This window comes from Diplotaxodon limnothrissa, linkage group LG6, assembly GCF_057381915.1.
Source record: "Diplotaxodon limnothrissa isolate DT_005_m linkage group LG6, D_limnothrissa_male_GT1.1, whole genome shotgun sequence".
NCBI lineage: Eukaryota > Metazoa > Chordata > Actinopteri > Cichliformes > Cichlidae > Diplotaxodon > Diplotaxodon limnothrissa.
Window position 1 is genome coordinate 34,099,546 of NC_140601.1, and position 13,364 is coordinate 34,112,909.

Here is a 13,364-nt window from a genome sequence, read left to right on the forward strand (position 1 = left end):
CCTGGTCACATAAGAATTTGTTTTGTGAGCAGCAATAATTTTTTCTTCCTGTAGGGACTGTGATCAGCTGACCTGTGCAGCTACTCCAATACTCACTGCTCTTTGTGGATTTAGCTAACTGAATACACATGAAGATAAAAGTGGACTATAGACACTATAGCTATTATAAAAGGTAGAATTTACAGTATACTTAAATTTGTTTTTAGATGTTTCACAGAAACATTATTTATCAGAACATCACCACTATCTGATTTAAAGACCTTAAAATAAATGAGGATATTACATTTAAGATTTAACTTTCCAGTCTATAAAATATCTGTGTACCGGTAGGTTGTCATTCATCCAGGAATGGTAATCTAAGGAGCTTGGAAAGAAAAGCAACTGGACTTCTTTAGGTTTTTTGAAGACGTTTCACCTCTCATCTTCAGCTCAGTCTATAAAATGTCACTCTCTGAGCAGTCCTTACTGTTGAAGATAATCTCCTCTTCTTCCACCTTCCTTTCCTTCTTTTTCATACATCTCTCTCCATCTATCAGTCTCAGACCTTACTAATTTTCCCACCCTGGGAAATGTGCATTTAGCTCACAGAGTTTTCTGACAGACTGCAATAAATTGTTGAGCTGTTTGAAAAGCTCCATTTTAAATTAAAGCTTCAATTTTAAAAAACAATACTAAATCTTTGCTTGCCCCTCTTCTGTAGCCAGCTTAAGTTCAGCGACTGAAACGTCATGTCATGTGTTAAAGGTGTAAACGGGTCTTATTTCTAAGCAAGTATCTAAATCGTGTCACTGGAGGGACCGCCAGCTCACACATTTCGTCTTCCCTATTTCAGTGACAAACTCAAACAAAGCTATGGTCCAGTCTGTTTGCTGAAACGACAGCCAAAAAGTATCAAAACAGACAAAAATACTGAAAACAGATGTTAAACGTTCGATCACTGACACTCACAGAATTACATGGTTTGGAAAAGGGTGCATGCAAAATGTGTTTGTCTTTTTTCTCCCCTCCTCTGTGTGTGTGTGTGTGTGTGTGTGTGTGTGTTTGTGTGTGTGAACTTATCCTTATTTGACTGAATGTGACCCCTGACTTATGTGTTTTTGTTTCATTCACATTGATAGGATACACTATTTTGCTGCATGTACGTTTGTACATGTATATGAACAAAGCTCTGGATTTGGCTTTGCTTTGGTTTTGTAAAAGTATTCTGCTCTCGCACTGGTCTGAAGGCTTTCGGTGTTTTGTGTTTAAGTGTAAGAAGGTCACAAAAACACATCTGTAAAAGCACAGCTGCATTGTAACGTTAACGCCGTAGGAATCTGGGTTTTTGTGTGTGTACATTTGTGTGCTAATTTGAGTGTAGGACTCGTATACCAAAGGGGATGAGAAGAAAAAAAACTTGCTGCAGATGGAGCTTATCCCCGCCATCCTCTTCTGCTCGTGTGTTCCTCCACCCCTCTCTTATATAAGGAACTTTTTTTCTTTCTTTTTTTAGAATCTGTCTTTGTTTTGTGCGACAAAGACGTTTTCTTGTTCTTTTTCTGCCTTTGTGTAACCGCTGGTCACTCGTTCTGATGTCATTATCAAAGGTGTTTTGAAAAATCCCGAAAAGTGGGAGAAAAAAAAGAAAAGGAAAGAAAAGGAAATTGCTTTTATCCAGGTGATTTTTGGAAAATGTCAGAAAATGGCTTAAACCTGCTTCAAACAAAATGTCTAAAATGTTTGATTTGTTTCCCCCTGTCCTTAGATCACGGTGAGTATCACGCTGACTTTTCTTTTAGAGGGAAGGCCATTTTGTTTTCAGTTAACTGTGCGTAGGAGGAAGGAAAATCAAAGTGGAGAGCGGCGAGGTCCATTAATGGACACATTGAGCCAAAATCCAATTTATCTAACATAGTATCTCCGTATTATCCCACCAGGGTTCAATCAAAACCACTTTTCAGTCTCTGTGCCCTGCAAACATTGATTATTGAGAGCACAATTGGCAGACTTCATTCTCAATTATTAACAGTCAAACTCATTTACTTCTGAATGTTTTTACAACTTTTCTGTTTTTTCCTGCATTTCATTTTTTCTCACCTTTGTTATGTGTCTTCCTGTGTGCATTCTGAAAAGATGGTGCGAGGTTCAAGTTACGTAGCTAAATGTCAATCATTCAGTGTTAATCTGTGCATTATCTATTTGTTTCTGCACCAGGGAGCGAGGTGTGTGGCTGGGCCTGACTGATATAGACACCCCTGGCAAGCTGCACTGGGTGAACGGATCAGAGATGCAGGAGGGAGAGGAGATATTTCATCCTCGCTTGACGAGCTATCGTGGCAATGTGTGCGTCGTCCTTGAAGCACGCGGTCACACCAGTCCATACCAATGCAATGCCAAGTGGCCGTATATGTGCCAGTACACTGCCGAAGGTAAGCTCACTGACATTCTGTCTCATAATCCAAATATAAAGCAGTCCACATAACTAGATTAGAGAAATGAAATGAAAACTGAGGAACAGATTTAATGCAATTTTACCCACTGCGCCTAGAATTGTATGCAAATTAAGCTTAGCCAGACGTCTCCTATTTAAATGATTTATTACCTCAGTAGAATAAAATTACCATTTGTGTCTGGGCACCAAACTCATGTGTCACTTATAGAAAGTGAAGAGCATTTAATACCCGACTCCCTCCTACCTACCTAACCACCGAGACAGCTTGTTTTTTAGGGGTCCATGTGGGCCCACAGTGGGCTGCGCACCAATGCCCATATGTGCCCTATGGTGCATTACTGCCTCTAACTGATATGGAGGTTGGAGCATACTGTCGATCAAAAATGTTGCTTATTCACAAGGTGTTTAAGAATTGGTTACCAGAGCAATGCCACACATTTGATTTGCAAGATATTCATTGTATTGTTTTCCTGACACAACCACAAAAGAGATATGTATCTCCTTCAAGGCCGGTTTACACGTTTACTTGGTATGCAAATGTGTAAACCACCAAAGTGTGGAGCTACCAACTCAAGAAAATGCTCCCTCAAATTTTGTCAAATAATTTACTTGGTCTTTGGTTGCCCATAGTAACCCCAGGGGCCCACCTAGCTGTTCTATGGGCAGCACGCAGTGGGCTTCCCTCTTGGAGGCCCAAAGGGAGAAAGTGCAGTGGGCCCCTAGTTCCACATAGGAGCCCCAAGCGCCAAAACTGTTGTGGGCCCTGTGTGGGCACATCCACTTGGGGCCCACATGGGATAAGTATGGGTTTGCCCTGCCCGCACAGGTCCAAGTTCACCCACAGCTACCCACTATGGGCACACATGGACATGTTTGCTTGGTATGCCAACTTTCAAGGTTTTTAGAGGGGGTTTTTTCTCCGTAAACTACCAGACCCCTGCATTATGCACAGGAGATGGAGAACATGCAAGCAAACATACAGACATACACTATGGTGAATTATTATTATTATTATTATTATTATTATTATTATTATTTTTTTTTTTTTTTTTTTTTTTTTTTTTTTTAAGTAAGCAAAGTACCTGGAAATCTAAAAAAAATTGCCTGTTGAAATCTGTTACTTCCTCTATCCTCTGTGCTTTTTTGTCACCTTGAATGCATCCTTCTTCTGCCTCTCCAGTCCGTGTTCCAGATGCCGGGATCTACATGGTTGGCATGGCTGTGTTTCCTTCCCATAATCCTTTCCACAGTGCTTCACCCTCACTCCACTCTGTTTCACAACCTCCCAGCGGTGTCATTGAGGTAAGGAGATATCTCAGCTTAATATCTTTCTTTTTTTTTATGCGTCAGACTCATTCCAGAGTCTATTTCATTAAGCTGCTTCTGCTTTATTTCTCAGATGCTGTTGTTCCCTGCACTGAGCTTTGTTCAGGGAGGTCGTCTGTCCTCCCTGGAATTTGTCACTCAGAACCTCAGCTCACAAGTCAACGTCCGATTTCAGATATACAGACCTCACTGTCATTATCACGGCACACACCTGCTGCTCCCCAGTGAGTCACAGACACACAGAAACTCACTAATATACACTCGCCAGGTGTTAAGAAACATATAAGCCACCTGATCCCACACCTCTAGTCAGACACACTGACCAGGCTTGTCTTAAATTGTTAGGTAGGTGAATGTGAAAATAAAATTTTCATGGAGACAGAAAGTATAGTAAAACATGAAGGGAAGGAAATCAAACAAACAAGGTCATCTCAGTTCTGAGCGCTTCCTGTCTTTGATTTCAAGCCTGTGAGGTAGGGGACGAGATGGAGGAGATAAAAGGATAATGTAGTTTAGTATTAATCACACTGATGGCAAATTTAGTCTACCCCAGACGTACATGCACACACATCTTTCACTTTCCTGTTCCACAAGTGCACAGTTTTTGACTTGCTTTAACGAGATTTTCTTGTTTGATTTAGTTTCTCTCATTCAGTAATTCTTTCCTTTAATCTACATTTTTGCACTTTCATACCTATATGAGCAGCTAATGAAAAATCATTATTGTTATATAACTACCCATCTGCATATTCAATAGAATTGAAGTTGAACAACACTGCTGCATGTAAAAATTTCATTTTTAAGAGATAACACAAAGCTTCTTGTCTTAGGCTGCGGAGGCCCAGCATGTGCCCCGGTAGCTCTTTGTGTCTCAACTGACACCAAGAGCAGTGATCCATCCTCTTGCCCCCGACTACAGCAGTGGTGTCCCTTCCAGGGTCGGTGCCTGCCCCTCTCTAATCCCTGCCCACCATCTTCCTGTCCTAACTGCACCCTTGTTCAGCACCTGACAGCTGGGACATTTAGGCCCCGATACATCCTACAGGACGAGGTGGTTTTCAGTCTGCCAGCAGGATCAGCTTTACATGTGCTGGTGAGAGGATTCGCTTTTGCTTCTAATATCAGTGACTTAATTTGAGTATGTATACAATCAAAATAGATAAACAGTTAAATGATTGCTGCTGTTGTGCAATGCCTGTTAGGTCACTACTAAAACTGTGTTCAGTAAAGACATGTATTTAAAGACAAATTGGTATCTGCCTTTAACTTAAACCTTTCTGGTCCCTGTTTCTCACAGTTAAAAGACCAATTGGAGGACATTTTGGTTTCACGTGGTGATGTGATCGCTCTGCAGCATGATGCCGGTCCATCCTCCCTGCTTCACTGCCAGTCTTCCCCACAGTCACCATGGCGACAACCTGTTTTAGGTCTTGAACGATCGGAGTGGTTCTGGATCAATAACACCAGACTCCCAGCAGACAGTTCACCGGACCATGACCCTGACCTTCTGCCTGACCCGGAGCTCGACATAGAGACACTGGTGAAGACTGGCGAAGCAGGCTGGCTGGAGGAAGTGGTTTGCCCTGTCAGAGTGCTCTATATGGAACGGAGTACGACTCAGCTGCAGGGATCGCAGCTGTCTGCTGGGCTTCCTCAACCTGGAAACTACAGCCTGCTGGTAAGCCATCAACACAGCATGCATGTGAAAGATTTCTACATGCAGGTGGAGGCCACTAAAGAAGATGGAACCTGTAGTGAGGAGTTTGAAGTGTTAGAATTAGTATTTTTTTTTTTCCTATAACACCAATGTTGCAAGATACTTAGGTTTTAAACATTTGAGGAAGTTTTTGGCTGTTATCTTTTAGCACATTTATTAGAGTGGTTTGTATTTAATAGTAATAATTTAAATAAAATGCATTTACATTTCAGGTGACTTCTGTTGAACCGTCGTACTCAGTCTCTGCATCGTGCCCATTGCGGGTGGTGGCTCCACTGGGCCTGACAATCCTCCATCCCCCTGTGCAGAATGGCACCCTCTACATTCAGTCCAATGACACCCGGCTTCTACTCCGTGTGCAGTCTCGTGACCCAACAACGGTATCTTGGCATGGCAGTAATCATAGTGCCACTTTCAAGTCTGAATGTCCCCTGGATTTTTTGTCCAATCCAGCACTCTGTCAGCTGGGGGCAAACCCAGGATCTGGTGGTGTGGTTGCAGAGCCCAGCCAGTTTGCAGTGCTGGATCTTAGTCTGAAAATGGAGGAACACAAGGATCCAGTGAAGGTGGAGCTGGAAGCCCACAATAATGTAATAGAGGCCAGCCTGAAAGTGATTGTTCACCTGGAAAAGCCACTGAGAGGATTGGTGGTGCAGCCACATCCTGCACGCAGGGTACTGATGGAGTCAGTTGTGGTGAGTTATTTTGCTTATAGGCTTATTTGAATGACAGTTTTATGAAGAGATCATAATTCGTGTTTATACCCTGCATTATGCTCTGTGTCTATTGTAGAGCTACACAGCGTCAGTGCTTGAAGGCTCTAACCCCACATTTAAATGGACAGTGGATGACAAGCCCTACTTCACTTATTATAACACTGTCCTCAATGTCATCTACCAGAATGCTGCTATCTACAAACTTACAGTGAGTTTCTGTCTCATCTATGAAGTCAAACTGTTGTCACACCTGGGCTTACATATGGACACATTATGACAATTTTTAAAAAATAAATTAATATGTAAAACATCTGTTTTTGATACCACTTGCATCAGATAGGCTGTGTTCGCTCATGCACCTTTGTCATTAAGGTGTAGAAAAATTCAGAGGTGTAGTGTGTTGCAGTGAATGCGTGAAAATAGCTACAGAGAACGAAGACAGTCATCTTTTCGAATATGGAGCCAATAAATGTCTGGGAAATGAATTTTAAACTGAGAAATGAACTGTGTGATTGGTTATCAGAATAACATAGCGGTTGTCGTTGTAACAGCTTTTTATGCAGATGTGACACAAGGCTAATGTCATACTGACTATGCGCTATCTTCCCAGGTGACAGCCATGAACCATGTCAGCATGCTCACAGACCATTTCAACGTAACCGTAGACCGGCTCCAGCCCATGGTCAACCTCACAGTCAGGGGAGTGCCAAATGTGGTCCCCCAGGGCTCCACTCAGACTCTTACTGCGTCGGTGGTCATGGATATGTCAGTTTCTGCCACTTTCCGGTATGAACACCAGGGTGGATAGATGGACAGCGTTATTTACAGTGATCCCATAACTGCCCATTTCTATCTCTATTACTTTTATTATATTTTTAAGGCTGAGTGAAAAACTGTTTGTTTGTTTTCTCTATTTCTCTTATGCTTTGCTCTTCTTTTCTGTTTTTCTCTTCTTGTGTGCCATAATAGCACTGCAGCAGTCAAGTCAAAGAGAAGCCTTGGATTTATAACTGTGCGGTTAGGGAAGATTGCTGACAAGAATTTTCCCCTCTGTGCGGCTGTTTCCCCTCTACTTTTTTTTTTCTTCATTTTTTTCTTCCACTCTTTGTATCCCACCAACTTTGGAGTACTCTCTCACTTAGTTTCTCTGCACTCTCACCATTTTTGGTTCTGAGAGGCTTCCTCAGTTCCAGTTTCCACTTCGCCTCATCCAAACCCTTTATTGCATCGTCAGAAAAGATTCCCACTTTCCATCTCTCCAGTTAGTGCGCCTGTGTTTGTGTGCATGTATTGGTAGTACTCGTGTTGTCTTTATAACCTTGTTTACACATTCACTTTGTTGGTGCCGTAAACGACATAAAGAATGTTGCTTTTTTTTATTTGTAGATTTCTGATAATGTTTTTGCATTGTATCATGTTGCAGATGGTCTTTTGGTGATGGAGGATATAAGGAATTTGAATACAAGCCTCCCTACTCTTCCTCCCTCTTTTGTCAAGACTCACCTAATCAAGTCCTCCTAAGCAACAATATTACCTATAATTACTCTCAGCCAGGTAACAATAACAGCTTTGAAATAAAAAAGCCTATTTTTGTGTGTTTTGTTTTTTTTAAGCCTGAAAGTAGATAATAGCTTACAAGTTATGATAATCAGGTTGAATAAGTTGAAGCCTCTCTCCCCTTCAGGGCTGTCTCCTTATGCATATTGGACATTTCACAGCTGTTTTGAATACATCAAAAGAAGCATGTTCTTGATTGTGCGCCTGGACCGTTACACTGCTAGTTCTTCCACTGAAGACTGTTTTTTAATTCTCAACATCAAAGTCCAATCTGTTTTACACCAACGTTATCAGACTGACTGGCAAATTTTAGGTGCATGGTGAAATTTCAGACTTAAATGCAAGAGGTCAGATTGGGACCTCTGAGCCAGCTCAGTGGAGCAAAATCCAAAACTATAACTGAAGAGCTGGAAGAGGTCCAGAAGTTAAATTTGAGCTAAATTTAAATCATGCATGGTTTTTATTTGTTTGTGGACAGAGTCACAGAACTTTATGATCCAAACATGTACAGAAAATATCTTCTTTTTTCATGATTTTCCCATTCCCACCTCTTTTTTTTTTTCAGGAATATACACCGCACTGGTATCAGTTTCCAATCGTTATGAGAACATCACTAAGAGCATCAACATGAGCGTCTACAGCATCCTCACTCATGTCAATATACAGACGGAGCCAGCACTTCTCCTCGCTGGCAAATCATCTTTTTTTGAGGCTCACCCTTTGCCCACACCGTATGGAATTCACTATGAGTGGCACTTTGGAGATGGCTCTGTCACTCAAATAGGTCGCCGTGTGCCGCACACCTTTACAGAGTCGGGCAACTTCACTGTTTGTGTTTCAGTAAACAACACCATCAGCTCTAATAGTGCCTGTGCTGAGATGTTTGTGTATAAGGAGATTGAAGATCTAACAGCTAAAAGCACTTCTCCCACAGAGCTTCACAGTCCTACAAAGGTGTGGGCACACCTTCGTTCGGGTAACAACATCACATGGACATTCGCAATGGGTGATGGAAAAATTTATACTCAGTCTGAGCCTAACGTGTCACATACCTATACGATAGATGGTAACTATACAGTAAATGTGACTGCTATGAATGCTGTAAGCTCTGGATGGACAATCCTTCCAGTTCAGGTGTTTGTCTTCCAAGTTATAAGAATGGAGCCTTCTGGATGTGTCCGAGAGCAGACCACTGTCAACTTTCAAGCCTGGGTGTCTGGTAACGCATCAGCTCACCTTTACGAATGGAGCTTTGGGGACGGAAGTCCCAACGAGACACACCGTGGCAACCCCAGAGTCTCTCACACTTATTTGGCAAGTGGGAATTACCACCTTTCCTTGCTCCTTTCCACTGGTTTGAACAAGACCACCAAGGCCAATTTCTTCACCTGGGTGTGTGTGCAGCCAGCTTTGACCAACATCAGCCTTACCCCTGAGAAATCCCATTATGCTGTGGGAGACGAAATACAATTCTGGGTTAGAGCTGAACCTCAATTTAACTACAGTTATCAGTGGGACTTTGGTAAAGAGGAAGACCCTGTGCTCATTCATGGTTCAGGGAGTATGGTGACAGCATTTAAGAACCCAGGTCTCTACATGGTGACGGTAAATGTTTTCAATAACATCTCCAGCAGTAATGCTAGTGCTGTCATTGAGGTTCTGATGCCCATTGGACCAATTGTCATTCAGCATAATGGCACAAAGTATAATAATTTGACACTTGGAGCACCATACACTTTTATCAGTTCTTCATTGGCCTCCAATGTCACTTACACCTGGAACTTTGGAGATGGAAATCAGCTTACAGGACAGAATGTCCTTCATACCTACAACATCTCTGGAAAATACAATATCACGTTGAAAGCAGCCAACACAGTTAGTCAGAATGATACTACTTTAACAGTTATTGTGATTGCACCAATCAGTGGGTTGAGAGTCAATGCAAGCTTGGTAAAAGTCCCTCTCAACGAGTCAGTCACCTTTGAAGCCCAAATGGCAGACGGCGATCGGTTAAATGCGCGGTTCTCTTGGATACTGTGTGACCACTGTACCTCAATCCCAGGGACCTACAAGATGTATTACACCTTTCGTTCAGTTGGGACTTTCAACATCATTGTGACGGCAGAGAATGATGTAGGAACAGCACAAGCAAATATCTTCCTGTTTGTCCAACGTGAGTTGGAGGGGCTGCAGATTTTGGCAGAGGAGACTGGCAGAGAGGGAGGCACCAGATTGGATGGTTGTTGCTTCCCTACAAACCGAGGTCTCAAACTTCAAGCTGGATTAAAGGAGGGCACCAACATGACCTTTACTTGGAACATCATCAGAGAGCTAGATCCTGACAGCTCATTCAACAAAACTGGGAAAACCGTTCAACTGAATTTTCCCAAGCCTGGTCCTTGTATCATCTTACTCTGGGCAGCCAACCTTCTGGGCCAGCTCTCTATCAACAGAACCATCCGCTTTCTAGAACCAGCCGGAGATGTGCACCTTCAGATCAGCAAAAACCCAGTGGCAGTCAATGTCTCAGTAAATCTCACAGTACTGACTACAGAAGGCTCAGACCTACAGTATCGTTGGTCTGTAGATGGGCATGCTCTGCAGTGGAATATGCCCGGGAAGACCCACACCTTCAACACTATTGGGGAAAAACAAGTAACTGTTGAGGTCTTTAATGAAGTTAGCTCAAAGACTGTGTCAAAGCGTGTCAGTGTCCAGGAAGTAATTTCTGGCCTAATCTTCTCAGTCACTAATGGGACTCAGGACAGTTACATAGCAACGGGTGTCAGCATCTTTCTACAGGGGAAGGTAGTGACAGGAACCAATGTGACATGGACATGGCTGCTGGATGGAAAAACAGAAACGGGAAAGAAAACATCTGTAATTTTTCAGGAGCCAAAGATAGCCACTGTTACTTTGAATGCCACCAATGGTGTCAGCTCGCAAGTGTTTTCAAAGGAATTCTTTGTTCAGGAAAGGATTGATAAGTTGGACTTTAAGGCAAGTAAGAACGTTGTAGCAGTGAATGAAAAGGTGGACTTCATTATTTCCATGGCAGCAGGTTCGGACGTTGATCTGATTCTCAGCATCAGTGGCGATGCAACTGTTTACGCTAAGCGTAATCAGAACTACAGCCACGTATTCAGCAGGGTGGGAACATACAATGCCAATCTCACTGCTCACAACCAGGTAAGGTAAAGGAAAAGGTTAGATAATGTACATTGTAAGAACAAGTCAGTTTTACTCAAGATATGAGATAAAACATATATTTAAACAGATACTAAATAAAATACTGTCACTTAGAGCTGGGCGATAGAACGATAACGATATGTATCGCGATATAACTTTTACTCGATAGAGAAATTAAGCTATCGCGATAGACCTCGCCGCTCTTGTCCTCTTAAAAAAAAAAAAAAAAAAAGGTCAGCCAATCCAAATTAAGTAGCGCAGAGCCGAACCAATCACAGCCGCAGCGTCACGTCGCGTGACTTGTTACGTACAGCACAAGTGCCAAGCCGCACGTGTGTTTGTTTGGGAAGCAGCCAGCGGGTAATGGAGCCAGCGCGTAATGGAGGAAATGAGTGTGCCGACTAGAAAAATCAACCGAGCGTGACCGAAGGTTACAGAAGAGAAAACAGATGATGGTTCCAATGCCGGAGAGATTGTCGAACGGAAGAGCCAAAGAAGTTCCGTAGTGTGAAGGTATTTCGGCTATTTCAAGTCTGACAAAAAACAGTAGCGTGCACTGTAAATTGTGCCGAAAGCAAGTCTGGAAATACAATAAACTGGTGCATGCGTCACACTGTGCGCCACGTTATTGTTTCGGTGAAATGAATTTCTACAATACTGTTACTGTTAATTGTACTCTCTGCAGTGTTTAAATGCTTACATATACACACAGTTACTGTCCGTCCACACATACGACTCTGTTCTGCTTCTATGCCGCAGCTTTGTTTACTTTTTCCCACCGAGGCTTCTAGACTTCTGATTGGCCAACATTTCTTCACGGTTAGGAATCTAGCGCCACCTGCTGCTTTGGCATGTTCATAGCAGCGTTTTCCTTCATTTCTGCCTTTATGTGTGGACGGGATTATTTTTTAAAACGAAAACGGAAAATCTCCGTTTTCAAAAATACCCGTGTACGTGTGGACGTAGCCTCAGTCTCTGACTGGAAGCGCTAATTCGTCATTCGGCTTTTGTCAGACTAAAGTAACTGTTAAAACTGTTTGAAAAGCTACGCTATACAACAAGGAGAGATTGAGAATTTCCTTTTAGTTCTCAGTTTATTTGATATTGACAAAAGTTAGTCAGTTTTGTCTGTTCTTCTGTAAAACAAACTAAGATTTATTTTTAGAATTAATATTTTGTTTCTAAGTGGAATTGACAATTTAGTAGTTGTTTCGTTTGTTCTATTTTGAAACTTAAACGCTTTAGCGGCTGCCTTTTGTGTAGTTTGCAATATTTGCCTTTATCTATCTGAAAAAGTCTCATGTTCCTTAAGTACATCTACCCTGTCGAACTTATTATGGGAAATAAATATTTAAATAAAAACAAGCTGCTGATTATTTCACATTTTACTTGTGAGCAACGGCACATTTAAATCTTACAAATATAGTTATTTGGCTTATATCGTGATAGATATCGTTATCGCCTGAAATGAAAAAAACATATCGTGATATGAAAAAATCTCATATCGCCCAGCTCTACTGTCACTTGAAATTCAGTCCCCATCATCACCTTTTTTAATGTCCCAAATGTGTTCATCTAGGAAGTATATCATATAAGTTTTCAACATAGTGCCCTTTATAGAGTCAGTGACAGCATTTTTCTGTTTTTTCATGTTTATCAGGGAGTTTTTGAATGTTTTGCGCTGCACTATAAGGGGCAAAGTAGAATAATCAAAATTACTTATGCTAACTGGACTGTAGAAACATATATCATACCAGCATTATGTTAAAACTAATACCATGTATTGATTTCATGCAGAAATAAGAAATAAATTATTTATAGTGCTGTCGTTCATCTCGTTAAAATGACGTTAATGCCATAACTGCATTAACGCGGCAAATCTCCGTTAGCGAGTTAGTGCGGATGGCCCTGTGCATGGGGCTGCACTGCGCTAACGCGTTAACGAGCTAACCGTGCTAACGCGTTAACGAGCTAACCGTGCTAACGCGTTGACGCCGTGCAGCCCCATGCACGGGGCGATCCGCACTAACTCGCTAACGGAGATTTGCCGCGTTAATGCAGTTATGGCGTTAACGTCATTTTAACGAGATTAACGCTGACAGCACTAATTATTTATTAAATATGTTAATCAAATCGGCACAATTCCCATATTTGTTTGCCTTGTCTCTCTGTCCAGGTCAGTTCTAAGAGAATCAATCTCCATGTTGAGGTGATGGAGCTGGTACATGGGCTCTCCATTGAAGGAATCTCAGATGCAATCGCAGTTGGTGAAAATAAAATGTTTGTGGCCAAAATATTGGCGGGCAGTTCTGTTACTTATCTGTGGACTTTTGATCTGCACCATCACAAGTCATCACATATCGGCAAAGAGGTAAACTTGGTTGCATATTAAAATTTTCATAATATCGACATAAATATCACAGTATAA

At 41.9% G+C, this 13,364-nt stretch overlaps 1 protein-coding gene across 1 annotated transcript in view; it reads left to right on the forward strand.

Moving 5' to 3' along the window:
* The window catches only part of pkd1a (polycystic kidney disease 1a), an 87,526-nt gene that overhangs the window by 37,278 nt on the left and 36,884 nt on the right, over nucleotides 1–13,364 (forward strand). Inside the window, exons 10-20 of the mRNA XM_085355081.1 lie at nucleotides 2,194–2,408; nucleotides 3,612–3,733; nucleotides 3,831–3,981; nucleotides 4,588–4,850; nucleotides 5,055–5,435; nucleotides 5,687–6,169; nucleotides 6,267–6,398; nucleotides 6,801–6,976; nucleotides 7,614–7,744; nucleotides 8,313–10,936; nucleotides 13,113–13,307. Of these exons, the coding sequence (XP_085211207.1) occupies nucleotides 2,194–2,408; nucleotides 3,612–3,733; nucleotides 3,831–3,981; nucleotides 4,588–4,850; nucleotides 5,055–5,435; nucleotides 5,687–6,169; nucleotides 6,267–6,398; nucleotides 6,801–6,976; nucleotides 7,614–7,744; nucleotides 8,313–10,936; nucleotides 13,113–13,307 (4,873 nt within the window). The remainder of the gene's footprint in view (nucleotides 1–2,193; nucleotides 2,409–3,611; nucleotides 3,734–3,830; nucleotides 3,982–4,587; nucleotides 4,851–5,054; nucleotides 5,436–5,686; nucleotides 6,170–6,266; nucleotides 6,399–6,800; nucleotides 6,977–7,613; nucleotides 7,745–8,312; nucleotides 10,937–13,112; nucleotides 13,308–13,364) is intronic.